This window comes from Oncorhynchus tshawytscha, linkage group LG21 (genome assembly GCF_018296145.1).
Source record: "Oncorhynchus tshawytscha isolate Ot180627B linkage group LG21, Otsh_v2.0, whole genome shotgun sequence".
Taxonomy (NCBI): domain Eukaryota; kingdom Metazoa; phylum Chordata; class Actinopteri; order Salmoniformes; family Salmonidae; genus Oncorhynchus; species Oncorhynchus tshawytscha.
In genome coordinates this window covers 18766374-18781050 of record NC_056449.1, presented here as the reverse complement: position 1 = coordinate 18781050, position 14677 = coordinate 18766374, and the positions used below count along the sequence as shown (strand labels likewise).

At 41.0% G+C, this 14677-nt stretch overlaps 1 protein-coding gene across 5 annotated transcripts in view; it reads left to right on the top strand.

Annotated features, from left to right (window-relative positions):
• Positions 1-8142: 8142 nt before the first annotated feature.
• The window catches only part of fstl5 (follistatin-like 5), a 212188-nt gene continuing 205653 nt past the window's right edge, over positions 8143-14677 (top strand). The window contains exon 1 of one of the 5 annotated variants that reach the window (XM_024383135.2): positions 8143-8524. In XM_024383135.2, coding sequence (XP_024238903.1) covers positions 8502-8524 — 23 coding nt within the window. In that variant the 5' untranslated portion in view covers positions 8143-8501. The remainder of the gene's footprint in view (positions 8525-14677) is intronic. The other 4 variants (XM_024383134.2, XM_024383136.2, XM_024383137.2 and 1 more) reach the window with 4 other exon arrangements.

The window sequence follows — 14677 nt, the reverse complement described above, 5'->3', positions numbered from 1 at the left end:
GTACTTTAAAGTATTTGACTTAAGATGAGCAAAAAATACAGTGTAAAATAAATAATACAAATACTGAGCTATGTTGTATGCTATTTTTTGGGGGGTGCAAATTACATTATTTTATACTTGCTCAAATTTTTGTCACCCCTATTTTCAATACCCTTTTCCTCACCTTGAGAGTATAATAGCATTGATGCTTTTTCTAAAAGGCTTTATGAGATTGGAGAACACATTGGTTGGGATCTTAGACCATTCCTCCATACAGAATCTTTCCAGATCCTTGATATCCTTAGTCTGCGCTTATGGACGGCTCTATTCAATTCAAACCACAGGTTTTCAATGGGGTTCAAATCCGGAGACTGAGATGGCCATTGCTAAATGTTGATTTTGTATCAAATATTCTATAGAAAGCAAGAGATGACACTCCCAAAGCTGTGGGATAAAAGTGTCTTGTTTGGATTTAGGACAATGATATGAGTGGAAAAGCAATACGGATGGATGATACTGTACCTGTGTGGGTTCGCAGGGGAGCGCAATGTGATCAGAGGTGGAGAGGGGGTGAAGATTCCGAGCAATCAAAAACGTTCCTTTGGGTGCTTATAGGTGGGAAGATTGGAAAAAACAATTAAAAGTGGAGAGATAGTAATAAAATCGGGAATTTGTTATTGTTGAGGAAAATGTGCTATAGAGCGACAGGAATAGAAAGCTGAGAAACTTTGTTTAGTGATTATATGTTAATGACTCTAAATGAAAGAATGCTTTGAAATAACCACGATCATTCATTTATGTCACTCTTGATTCTCATGGATACATGCATCTACATGATATTCTTTCATTTACAGGCAGAAAGTTCAATGCCTACATCATTATACAAATTATTCAAGATTACAATTATTTTGAACTTTGTGTCCTGAGTGTTTTGATTTAGTTGAAATGTTTCAGTCATGAAACCACTTTGATAGCAGCTTTTGACTTCATTCTATCCGTATCAGATTGCATTTTACAATCCAGGAATAAAGCAAAGAAAGAGGCAGCCTTTGATGTTTTATACCTGTGGACAGAAGCCTGTATTAAGCATTTCAGTTCCAGGAATAAGTTCCAGCTCCTTTTTGTTATGTCTCCATGGGCAAGGTAATGCCTTGTTACTACCCTCCCTGGCAGTTTCAGGGAACAGAACATAGGCTATGTGCCATGATAGCTCCATTGATTTGGTAACACCTCTCAGGACTATATGAAGGAAATATGGAGACCAGTTTTGGGACTAGGTAGAAGTTAATGCAAGGTGTAATAACTGTGGTCTAATTTGGGCCCAGAGTTTTTCCTTGTCAAGTCACATGGTCAGGAAAAAGTCCTGGCTTTAGCTCTAATACATGTAACTCATTATCTTCCTCTTACAGGTATGGGAAATTCTGCGGTAACGGAACGGAATTACGCTTTGACTCCGATTTTCGATTAAAACATACTGTATATGCCAAACAAAAACCATTGATTTCGATGTTTACCAAACCGTACAACTCCATGCACAAGGACTACTTATAACAATTTAGACAGAATATTTCACAAAAACACATTTACTGGAAGAACTATGGAGAAGCAAAGTTTGGTAACAGAATTACAGTAACATCTTCCTCAGTTTTATTATGTGACCACGTTTTCCAAAAACTCTGTTAAATATCTGCTTTGGTGTACAAATAAAGATTCAAAGATGTCTGCAGAAAGAATGGGGTGTCAGCTATGACATAACAACTTGAGCAACAAAAAAAATGTTATTGAACTACAGTAGTGGAAGTAGCTTTACATACGGTAACTGACTTAGAGTAACAAAATTACATCATAGATCCCTGATCTGTACAATAGAGAAATGCATAATTATAGATATGTCTGTCATTCTCTTCATAGTGATCTATTCTGAATAGGTACCGAAAGGTAGAAATATGCAATATCCTTCTTTTTCATATTTGGCTATTATTGTAAGACCACATTTGGTTGGTCCGTAACAGACCATATCTGAAACAATCCTAGACGTCTACATTTCAAAAGTTTGGACATTACAGTAGAGCACAGTAAAATACAGAACAGCACAGCACAGTAGAGTTCAGTACAGTACAGGATAGTACAGTAAAGTAGATATGTTCAGTAGGATATAGTACAATACAGTACATTATACTGTACTCTACTCTAGTGTGCTCTACTGTACAGTACTGTAATATACTTTCCTTCACTGTTATGTACTGTACTTGACTGTGCTCTACTGTGCTGTCCGAACTAGTGAAACATAGAGGTCTATGATTGGTTCAGATTTGGTCAGGGTGGATTTTGGCCAGGGCAGATTGAGCAAATTTAAACTACAATTCAATGTCCATGGACATCCAATGTCGGTCGGTGCTCAGTGGGTGAGGATGCTTGTCACAGTAACTTGAAAGAGGGTAGATGGTAGGTGTCATGGTAGGTGTCAGTAAGAGCCGGGCGAGGTGAAATTAATTGGAGAGAGAGAGATAAGAGCGAGAGAAAGTGAGACAGAAAGTGAGCGGCAGAGAGAAGGAGAGTGAGAGGGAAGAGTTGTCCAGACTGTTTTCACAGTCTTGGTTTAACCACCAGATGACAGAAAGAGAAAAAAAGAACAGGTATGAGCTGAAGATAACAGTATGCCAGTGGAAGGGAGGACAGTAGCAGATGATCCAACTGTGGTTTGTGACTACCATTGTAGACAATTCTATTGCAGTAATTCCGTTACCAATTTGGTAACAGAATTAAGAGTTAATCATGTAATAATTCACAAACAAAGTTGATATCAGTAAAAACACTATAACTAATTGGTAGGTCTACCTATACATGTTACTTCTGTGAACTTTCATCATGCTCCCTCCTCATGAGGGAGAGAAATGAGAAAATATCTTAAAGATATGTGGGTTTTTAGTAACAGAATTACAAGGCACAAGGCAATGTTTCTTAAACTTACAGAAGGTAAATAATTTATCCAAAACTAAATATGTGTTATTATTAGTTGGCAGGGGTCTTTACCTCAACATTATTGTGTTTTTACATATTTCTAATACCTTTTTCCAGGTAGATGTTGTCTAATACCCCTTTACATCTATTTGACCCGAATTCAAAGCCTTTGTGTCAGGATAGCTAGGAGTGGTGGGTGTGGAGTCAAGCGCAGAAAGTTCCAAAGGAGAATGTTTATTTCAAATAGGGGTCAAGCCAAAAACAACAGGCACACATGACCACAAAAACAGGAACGAAAACAAACCGTAAGCAATAAAACACGAACATCCACTGACAGCAAAATAAATAAGCCTACACAAAAGCAGGCGGGCTCTGAAGGCTTAAATAGCCCTGAATAAATGGTTAACAAGAAACAGGTGAAAGCAATCAAGACAAATCCAACAGAAAAGGGAAAAGGAATCTGTGGTAGCTAGTAGACCGGTGACGCCGAGCGCCGAGCGCCGAGCGCCGCCTGAACAGGGAGAGGAGCCACCTTTGGTGGAAGTCGTGACACTTTGCTTATTCCACATTTTTACAATGGAAAATATAGACTCTTGGCTTTCATTTTTTTAGTTGTATTTGTATTTATTATGGATCCCAATTAGCTGCTGCCTCCTGGGGTCCAGCAAAATTAAGGCAATGCTCCTATGAACTTCACATGTTGGTGCTCATGGGTCCTTTTACATGGAAATGCCCATATGCAAACAGGCTATAGGCTACAGGTGTGCAATACATCAACAATAAATACCGGCTATATGACAATAATAAGATCCAATTAAATTGTTGGAAGCATCAAGAGTTTTTATTTTTTTATATAAGTGTACTTTTTGCTCGGAGCACTTGGTTGCACATTTAGGCATGCAAGTAAATGTTACTGGATGTTGTAGAATAAACATGTACATGTAACAAAACAAACACTTTCAAAGATAGTGATGCCAAACTGAAAATACATCTTGCCTTATACTCTGACACAAATTTGCATGTTGTCCTATCTTAATTAAACACAATGCCAACAGGGATGCAAGGTCTTTGGGTGGAAAAACTGTATACCTCAATCAACTATTGTTATATAATAAAATACAGCTTACTTTGTGTGTGTGTGTGTGTGTGTGTGTGTGCGTGTGCGTGTGTGTGTGTGTGTGTGTGTGTGTGTGTGTGTGTGTGTGTGTGTGTGTGTGTGTGTGTGTGTGTGTGTGTGTGTGTGTGCATTTGTGCATATGTGTCTGTGTGCTTCTCTGTTGATCATGACAAGGGTAATTAGCTATCTCTCTCCACTTCGTGGCTTGAGTGTCCAAATCCTGTTGCGTTTTCAACATCACTTCGATTACAAAAGTGCTTTGATCAAGTTAGAAAAGTAATTTCCTACTATCACCACCTTTATCACCTTCCTTTGTACTTCTAAAGTTTTTGTTTTCTTGTTTCTCCTAACATCTTCAAACATTTAGCTAGACAAAAGTTTAGCTAGAGGTACTTAAAGGGGCAATCTGCAGTTGCTACATCCATTTTTGGACTTATAAATTAATGATATGTACCCATTGATTCTATAACTTATAAAGGCCTCATGAGCTTAGTTCAACTGTCGTACCCCATCAGAACCCAAAATAAAAGCTTGTTTTACGTCAATGTTTGTAAACAAAGTAAATGTAAACAAACAATATATAGCCTCAAAACTTGGTTAAAACCTTAATTTTAATATCATGGATGGTCAGTCCTTGCATCCATAGCTCTGTCTATGAATTTGAGAGTGGTTACATTTCTCCAGCCCCATCCATCAGCTTTCCACCAAAACATGGGCGGGGAATGCACTTTTTTATTGCTTAAATTACTGATTGACGCATTAATTGACCCAACTAATATGAATATTTTTTTTCCCTCTCTCAGACTCTCCCTGCCCAGACTTGGTGGAAGGACATCCAGGCTGCCAGCTAAGGTGGGTGGGCTCTGGTTAGATCATACTGCCCTGAGACTGAACCCCTATTTACTGATGGTGAGTAATGATTTCTCTTTCAGACCGAGATTCCAGGGACTGGAAGTGGAACCGAGGGAAGGTGTTTCTCCAACTCGCCCACATCTTCAGAAGTCAGTGTCTCAACTCTCAAGGCAATATATCCCTGCCAAGTCAGTGCCCACCCAGAAAACTGGGAACATTCCCAGAACATTAGCCAAGATTATCAATAAATTCAAATTAGGGTTATTTTTTTAAATTCTATTTATTTATTTAACTAGGCAAGCCAGTTTAAGAACAAATTCTTATTTACAATGACGAACTACCCCGGCCAAACCCAGACAACACTAAGCCAATTGTGCACCACCCTCTGGGACTCCCAATAACGGCCGGTTGTGATACAGCCTGGAATCAAACAAGGGTCTGCAGTTACACCTCTAGCACTGAGATGCAGTGCCTTAGAAGCTCCCAAGTGGCGCAGCGGTCTATCTAACATCAGGATGATAACATCCCTCCAAAGTTCAAAGAATGTTTTTCATAAAATAATATGAAATAGAAAATGAAATATCCTTGGAATGTCTGTAATAACCACCACAGAACATTCCCCAAAAGGTATCATAGGTTTCCAAGTAATGTAATGACACAATGTGTCAGTAATGTATTCCCATCAAAAGTAAGTTGGTTCTGTGAATGTTCCCAGAACATTCGTTAGGTTGAGGAAAATGCTCTCATAACACAAAAACTGTCCAGCTGTACTGATGATTATAGAATGTTTGTACCAAAACATTTGCCTGATGTTCCAAGAACGTTCCAAGAACACATTTAATCTGTTCTTAAAGGTTCAAAGTCCTAAATAACTGTTGTCTCCATCTTAGGTTAGTTTGGGTTGTGTTGATGTTGCTGATGCTTTTGTAACCCTTTCTGTGATCTGTCTAAGTGTAATGCATTATGGATGGCATTTAAAGTGCCCTCATTTTGTCCCTTAGTGCTAGTCCTACTAAGGATTACTTTAACATACGAAGGCTTATTAAAACAGGCGTGATAAACGCATACTGACTAAATGCATTCATTAAGTTTCACAAACAGGTGACATTATGCATTATAAGGCTAACTACACTGAAAAAACTATAAATGCAAAATGTAAAGTGCTGGTCCCATGTTTCATGAGCTGAAAGAAAAGATCCCAGAAATGTTCCATATGCACAAAAAGCTTATTTCTCTCAAATGGTGTGCACAAATATGTTAACATCCCTGTTAGTGAGCATTTTACCCTTTGTCAAGATAATCCATCCAACTGACAGGTGTGGCTTATCAACAAGCTGATCAAACAGTATGGTCATTACACAGGTACACCTTGTGCTGGGTACAATAAACACAACACAATGCCACAGATGTCTCAAGTTTTGAGGGAGTGTGCAATTGGCATGCTGACTGCAGGAATTTCCACCAGAGCTATTGCCAGAGAATTGAATGTTAATTTCTCTATCACAAGCCGACTCCAACGTCGTTTTAGAGAATTTGGCAGTGCGTCCAATCGGCCTCACAACCGCAGACCACGTGTAACCACTCCAGCCCAGGACCTCCACATCCAGCTTCTACACCTGTGGGATCGTCTGGGGGGGCTGGCTCCCAAGTGGGTGGGCCTATGCCCTCCCAGGCCCACCTACAGTATAGCTGCACCCCTGCCTAGTCATGTGAAATCCATACATTAGGGCCTAATTAATTGTTTTTATTACCTGATTTCCTAATATGAACTGTAACTCAGCAAAATCTTTGAAATTGTTGCATATTGCGTTTATATTTTTGTTCAGTATAAAGGAGCTTAGGACTCCTTGTAACAGGCAATACAAATGAATAAGAGCAGATGAATGCACTAATAATAATACATTGCACACAAAGGCTGGACAGGAGTTTTAAAAAATATATATATTCAGACAAAGACAAAGGTGTCCCTTGTCAGATAATTTTACCATCACACTGAGAGCTTTGTGTTGGTGTCAAGAGGTTGAGTAGAGAGGTCATCTAACATCACTCTGATTCTTCTTACACAACCGTCTCAGAACCATAAGTGCCAACCAAGTTGTGGGGCCCGGGGTCCCATGCACCAAGGCCTAGTAATTCAGCCTGTCACAGTGGTTGTAGCCGAGGTTGACAATGCAATCTGGAGCTCTGCAGAACACTTTCATAGATAATAGAATGTGAAACTCCAGTCACAAAATCACATCTGTGGTATTGCTTCCACACCCCATTAGAGTACCATCATAATCCTTCTCAAAATAAGAGACACATAAAACAGGATGTTTTTGCCCATTCAATGTCTGAAATAATCATGCTTAGTTCTCATGCACATATTGACATTTACATATTTCCCCTGTTTTCTCCAATACCATATTTCACATGTAAATGTATGACAATATGATAAATCGATGCAATTTCAGCAATATCTGGGTGAGATGGGTCTTCTGTGCACAGATGTGCCATGATACACACAAGCCCGTTGGGAGAATGTTTTATGGAAGGTTTCCACTTATTCCAACCATAAATCATGCTGTAACTTGATTTGGCAGCGGCAATGACATGGTTGACATGTGGGTCTGGATGACTATCCTGTGCATCATGTTTGCTTATGTTAATGTGTACGTGACACATAGCTATTTTGGCTTGAATGTTGATCATGCTTGGTGACTTAAAATACAATTATATTTGAATAAGCCTATTCACATACTTAGCCTGGAATTCAAAGATAATTGTTCAGTTTCACTATTGTTTCAAGAAGGATAGGGTTCCTGGTTTACCATATCAATTTATTGAGATGTAGTCAGCTCAATTTCCATTGAAACGGTTCTGTGTTTGGTAGAATAACTTGAAGGAATATGATTTTACAACACTGTTCAGTTTAGAAAAAGATGTGGTACCATTTGATAATGTGCACATTGATGAGCAAAATATGAATAATTTCCTGAAAACATAGATTATTCTATTTGTATGTATTTGTAATACCTCCTCTGTTAATGGTTACTTACTTTCATGATGGTTTGCAGGACTTGACTGACTAATTTCAGTGTCGCAAAATTCTGAACAGTAGGAACGGGGACATTCGACATCCCCGAACCCCAATTCATCTAAAGTCAAGGACAATTATATCCAGCGAATGGAATCAGACGAGGCAGATTGTCTGTCTCCACTCTCGCTCTGGAGGAGCTTTCTGCGGGGATTTTGATTGGTTCGTCCTGTGATTGTATGTAAATCGGATCGGGACGCAGCCAGTAGGTGAGGTTGGAGCTGGTGGCTGGTGCCTCAGTGGCACAGGAGACAAGAGAGTGAGGTTAGACCGCTGCTTCTAACGGAGCTGTCCACTCCTCCGGTGGTGCTGTGCTGAAAATCAGGGATTCAGTCTTTATACAAAATGGTTGATGGTATTCGAAAAGGATTTACAGACTACCCGTTTATAAACTTATTCTAAGGTATATTGTGTGGATGTCTAGTTACAAACGGTGGATTTCATCTGACCCATTTGATATATAGTTGTTGTGAACTACAGTTTTTTTTCCTAATCTCGTGCGGATTATCCTTCTGGATGGTTTGCGTCTGGACATACAGGTAAAACACAATAGACATGGATATTTCAAGTGTTTCTTCTGCTAAAAAACAAATGAAAACTGTGAAATGTAAATATAAATATACAACATAGCCCACTGAAAGTGCACTTTACATAAAAGTGTGTTTTATTTATCATCGAACTGCAATGTAATGGACATCAAGGGCAAATCCCTGCGTAAAACTATTTCCCCATTACCTGAAATCTGTCCTTTTATTTAAATACAATATTCAAAGAATATCTGTATCAGGTTTGGGATTTAGTTTACTTACCACAGGTATTGATAAACTCATCTATGCCGTAACTGTAGGCAATAGGCTACAGTTCAGTTGATGGCAATGAAGTTGCGAGTTGAGTCTTCACGGTTTACTCTATGTTAGTGCTCTATAGGCTACTCCGCTACTGTAGCCTGCTAGAATTCCGTGAGGGGTAGCCGAGTTCTGAAACAAAGTCAATATTTTGGGGAATATCAGGGACGCTCCATGCCAGTGCTCCGGGCGTTTAATTTCGCTGCATGGTATTTAGCGTGTTATTTTTTTTCTTTAGCACACTAATCCTTGAGTGACACCGTTAGCGGCTGAGGGATTATACTCGAGTTTTAATTTCATCGTCTCTCTCGCTGCGCGTGACTCATTTCGCTATAGGCATAGTCTTGTATGAGACCGTGATGGCCATTCATTCTATATGTTTGATTCCCCCCTTTCAATTGTTGTACTGTATCTTAATCTTTAAATCCGACTGGATAGTGCTTCTCGGTTTGAATAAACTCTTAAGTATTTAATTGTTTTATTCTAATGACCTCTTTGTTGATTAAATGGGTTGATTGTAGAAAATCTACCCAATGTGTTTTTGGATTGTCTGTCTCTGACAGGCCTATAATAACCCTCTACTTCTCCCTGCCCCTTGCCATCCAAACTAGAAGATAACAGTAATTAGAATCTCATTAGAAACTCCTAGACTATTAATGAAAGGGTAGTGCCCTTTGAATTAGGGATGCATAGGCCATCTCCCCAAACTTTCCAGATATATTTCAGCCTTCTTTGCCATTTCACGACACAGCTCAACCGCTCATGTCAGGTACATATATTGCATTTAAAGAATGCCTCCAGAGCCACATTGATTCAAGTTCATTAGAAGGCTAAGAATATGGAGTTGCATTTAAAGAAAGCCGGCAGAGCCACATTGATTCAAGTTCATTAGAAGGCTATGAATATGGAGAAGATGCTTTTAACAGTCATTCAACTAGTAACACTATTAATATTCAAGCATCGCCCATGCTGTCCACTCACTCTATCGATCAGCTGTTTCTAATTGTGAGCTTCCATTTAATGGGTTTGTGCCAACAGCCAGCCAGCCAGCCAGACAGACAGACAGACAGACAGACAGACAGACTCACAGAGGATACCAGTCTAGGATTTTGACCCTCTATTGCAGTGGTATTCAACTCTTACCCTACGAGGTCCGGAACCTGACGGTTTTCTGTTCTAATAATTAATTGCACCCACCTGGTGTACTAGGTCTAAATCAGTCCCTGATTAGAGGTGAATAATGAAAAAAACACAATGGAACTGGCTTCTAGGTCCAGAGTTGAGTTGGAGGGCTTTATACTTTTATCAATCAGTTTCTATCAGTGTCTATTGAAGTTGTGGATGGCCTGTAGTGGGAATGAGGCAAGTGACCTATAACAACCCTCTTTACATAAACAGGTATGTAGGTATACAAGCATGCATGATACAACATTACACACACACACACACACACACACACACACACACACACACACACACACACACACACACACACACACACACACACACACACACACACACACACACACACACACACACACACACACACACAGAATAGCACCTCATAATCAACACATGTTGACGACGTAATAATGTTGTTGGAGTATCGAACATAATACATTCCTCAGTAGACAGGCATTGATGAAACAGCAGGAATTAATGTGCGCTCTGCCTCCCGTTACAATGACTTGGCAATTACCCTGGGGACAAAACCAAAGCGTGCACATTCGCTACTCAAAGTGGCATATTTCTTTCCCGAAAGGAAATCATCAGGAATCTCAGCCTGTATTCATGAAGCATCTAGGAGTTCTGGTCTAGAATCAGGTCCCACAGTTTAATCATTGCTATCTAAAAAGGTAAAACTGATCCCAGATTAGTAATGCTTTTCTGAGATTTCTGAATTTCGCCCCTAGTGAGGGTAGTGGTGGTTGTGTTGGTATGGATGGTAGTGATGGTAGTGATGGTGGTGATAGTAGTGATGGTAGGGATGGTGGTGATGGTAGTGTTGGTACGGATGGTAGTGATGGTAGGGATGGTGGTGATGGTACAGTAGGGATGGTAGTGATGGTTGTGATGGTACAGTAGGGATGGTAGTGATGGTGGTGATAGTAGTGATGGTAGGGATGGTGGTGATGGTACAGTAGGGATGGTAGTGATGGTTGTGATGGTTGTGTTGGTACGGATGGTAGTGGAAAGCCATGTTTCTATTGCGCTTGTAAAGCAAAGTAATTTCACTTTAATTTCATTGTCTATTTCTTCAGTTATTTTCTCAGCTTTAGTATAGAGATAATGTCAAGGTCTTTTCTTGTATCTAGACTACTGGTAGTGATGGTGGTGATAGTAGTGATGGTAGGGATGGTGCGGATGGTAGTGATGGTTGTGGTGATAGTGATGGTCAGGATGGTAGTGGTGGAAGGAATGGCAGGGATGGTAGTGATGGTAGTGGTGGTAGGGATGGTGTTGATGGTGGGGATGGTAGTGATGGTAGTGGTGGTAGGGATGGTAGTGATGGTAGTGGTGGTAGGGATGATGGGGATGGTAGTGATTGTAGGGATGGCGGTGATGGTAGGGATGGTTGTGATGGTGGTGATGGTGGTGATTGTAGTTTTGGTAGTGATGGTAGGGATGGTGGTGATGGTACAGTAGGGATGGTAGGGATGGTAGTGGTGAAAGAGATATTAGTGATGGTGGTGATGGTTGTGATGGAAGTAATGGTATTGAGGGTAGTGATGGAGTGATGGTTGTGATGGTAGTGGTGGTAGGGATGGTAGGGATGGTAGTGATGGTGGTGATGGTAGTGGTGGTAGTAATGGTAGGGATGGTAGTTATGGTAGGGAGGGTGGTGATAGTAGTGATTGTGTTGATGGTAGGGATGGTTGTTATGTTATTGACGATAGTGGTTGTAGTGGTAGTGGTGTTGATAGTGATGGTAGTGGTGGCAGTTGTGGTAGAGATGGTGGTGATGGTAGGGATGGCAGTGATGGTGGTGATAGTAGGGATTGTGTTGATGGTAGGGATGGTTGTTATGTTATTGATGGTAGTGGTGTTGATAGTGATGGTAGTGGTGTTAGTGGTGGTAGTTGTGGTAGTGAAGGTGGTGATGATGGTGATGGTAGGGACGGCAGTGATGGTGGTGATAGTAGGGATTGTGTTGATGGTATTGATGGTTGTGATGTTTGTGATGATAGTGATGATGGTGATGATAGGGATGGTAGTGATGGTAGTGATTGTGGAGATGGTAGGTATGTTATTGGTGGAAGTGATGGTGGGGATGGTAGTGATGGTAGGGGTGATACAGGTGCTGGGGGTGGTAGGGATTGTAGAGATGCTAGTGGTAGGGATGGTGATGACTGTAGTGATGGTAGGGATGGTGATGATGGTAGTCAATGGTAGGGATGTTAGAGTGGTAGTTGTGGTAGGGATGGTAGGAATAGTAGTGATGGTAGTTATGGTAGTGATTGTGGAGATGGTAGGGATGATATTGGTGAAAGTGATGGTAGGGATGGGAGTGATGGTAGGGGTGCTAGGGGTTGTAGGGATTGTAGTAATGCTAGTGGTAGGGATGGAGATGATGGTAGTCAATGGTAGGGATGTTAGAGTGGTAGTTGTGGTAGGGATGGTAGTGATGGTTATGATGGTAGTGATGCTAGTGATGGTATTGTTGGCATGTATGGTAGTGGTTGTAGGGATGGTAGGGATGGTGGTGATGGTAGGAGAAGTAGGGATGGTAGGGAGTAAAGGGGATGAAATACGAATATAATACCACAGTGAGGGAGTAAATGTTTTGTAAAAACTTGTATCATACTACTCTACCTTGATCCTCATTGCTTGAACTGTGTCTGGCAAACCAGACCAAAGTGTTTAGGGCGAGGGGTTAGCGGTCACTTAGGAACTTAACTTACTGTAACATTTGACTGACATTGTGTTGGAATAGGGGTTATTCATGGCTATAGACTGGCAAAGTCACTATTTGATGGGCTGTGAGAAATACACTATGCATACCCCTTCAAATGAGTAGATTTGGCTATTTCTGCCACACCAGTTGCTGACAGGTGTATGAATTTGAGCACACAGTCATGCAATCTCCATAGACAAACATTGGCAGTAGAATGTCCTTACTGAAGAGCTCAATGACTTTCAACATGGCACCATCATTGGATGCCACCTTTCCAATAAGTCAGTTTGTCGAATTTCTACCCTGCTTAGAGCTGCCCCGGTCAACTATAAGTGCTGTTATTGTGAAGTAGAAACGTCCAGTAGCAACAACGGCTCAGCCGTAAAGTGGGAACTGCCGAGTGCTGAAGCGTGTAGTGCGTACAAATCATCTGTCCTCGGTTGCAACACTCACTACTGAGTTCCAAACTGCTTCTGGAAGCAACTTCAGTGCAAGAACGGTTTGTCGGGGGCTTCATGAAATGGGTTTCCATGGCCAAGCAGCCGCAAACAAGCCTTAAATCACCATGCGCAATGCCAAGCATTGGCTGGAGTGGTGTAAAGCTCGCCGCCATTGGACTCTGGAGCAGTGGAAACGCGTTGTCTGGAGTAATGAATCACGCTTCACCATTTGCGTTTGGCGAATGCCAGGCAAACAATACCTGCCCCAACGCATAGTGCCAACTGTAAAAATTGGTGGACGAGGAATAATGGTCTGGGGCTGTTTTTCGTGGTTTGCGCTTGGCTCCTTAGTTCCAGCGAAGGGAAATCTTAATTCTACAGCATTCAGCATACAATGACATTCTAGACAATTTTATGGGTCCAATGTTGTGGAAAAGTTTGGGGGAGGTGCTTTCCTGTTTCAGCATGACAATGCCCCCATGCACAAAGCCAGGTCCATATAGAAATGGTTTGTTGAGATCGGTGTGGAAGAACTTGACTGGCCTTTACAGAGCCCTGACCTCAACCCCATCAAACATCTTTGTGATGAATTGGCCTAATTGCCCAACATTAGTGCCCAACTTCACTAATTCTCTTGCGGCTGAATGGAAACAAGACCCCAGAGCAATGTTCCAACATCTAGTTGAAAGCCTTCCCAGAAGAGTGGAGGATGTTATAGCAGCAAAGCGGGAACCAACTCCAAGCCCATGATTTTGGAATGAGATGTTCGATGAGCAGGTGTCCACATACTTTTGGTCATGTAGTGTTGCTTGTTGACTCTGACTGACTTTCTCTCCATTAGGTCTATGTGGGACCGATGAATAACACAGCCTAGGAATGCTATTGTAGGACAGATAGAGAGCAGTTACAGATGAGGGTGTTTACAGCTCAATGAACATGTTAGCACTTAGCTTAGTGAGTCGTTCAAAAACTGTAAGAATCCAATTGTAATAGTGTGGTTCATTATTTCTTATTTTTCCTTTCAAGTTCACTTCATTGTGGCACAGCAATGCTATTTGCTCATAGTGTGGATTTCCATCAGTGCAGTATTAATCCCTGCCATGATGTAACACTTTCATTAGTGCAACATTATCACCATTTCAGCAATCCAGTACTAATGTAAACATGTGACATGTTTATACATGGAGCTCAAGCTGTCTGCTGCATACAGTATGCCTGTCTTTAAACCCTGTGTGGGTTGATCCTTTTGGTCTTGAAGGCAGATGGTCAGGTCACTGTTATCTAGTTCATTAACAGGATGGGGGAGGGTTAACGGGTTAACACAAGCTCAGCCCCTGTGGCCGTGTGGTAATCCTGTATGTACAGTAGGGTGTGTGTGACTGTGTGTGCTTGTGTGGTGCATATGTATGTGTGTGTGTTTGCGTGGTTATTGGGTGGAGATCAAAACACTGAATGTTGTTGTTATTGTCTTTGATGTTTTCTCTCTGGTTGTTATGTAGGAGGACCAGCAGG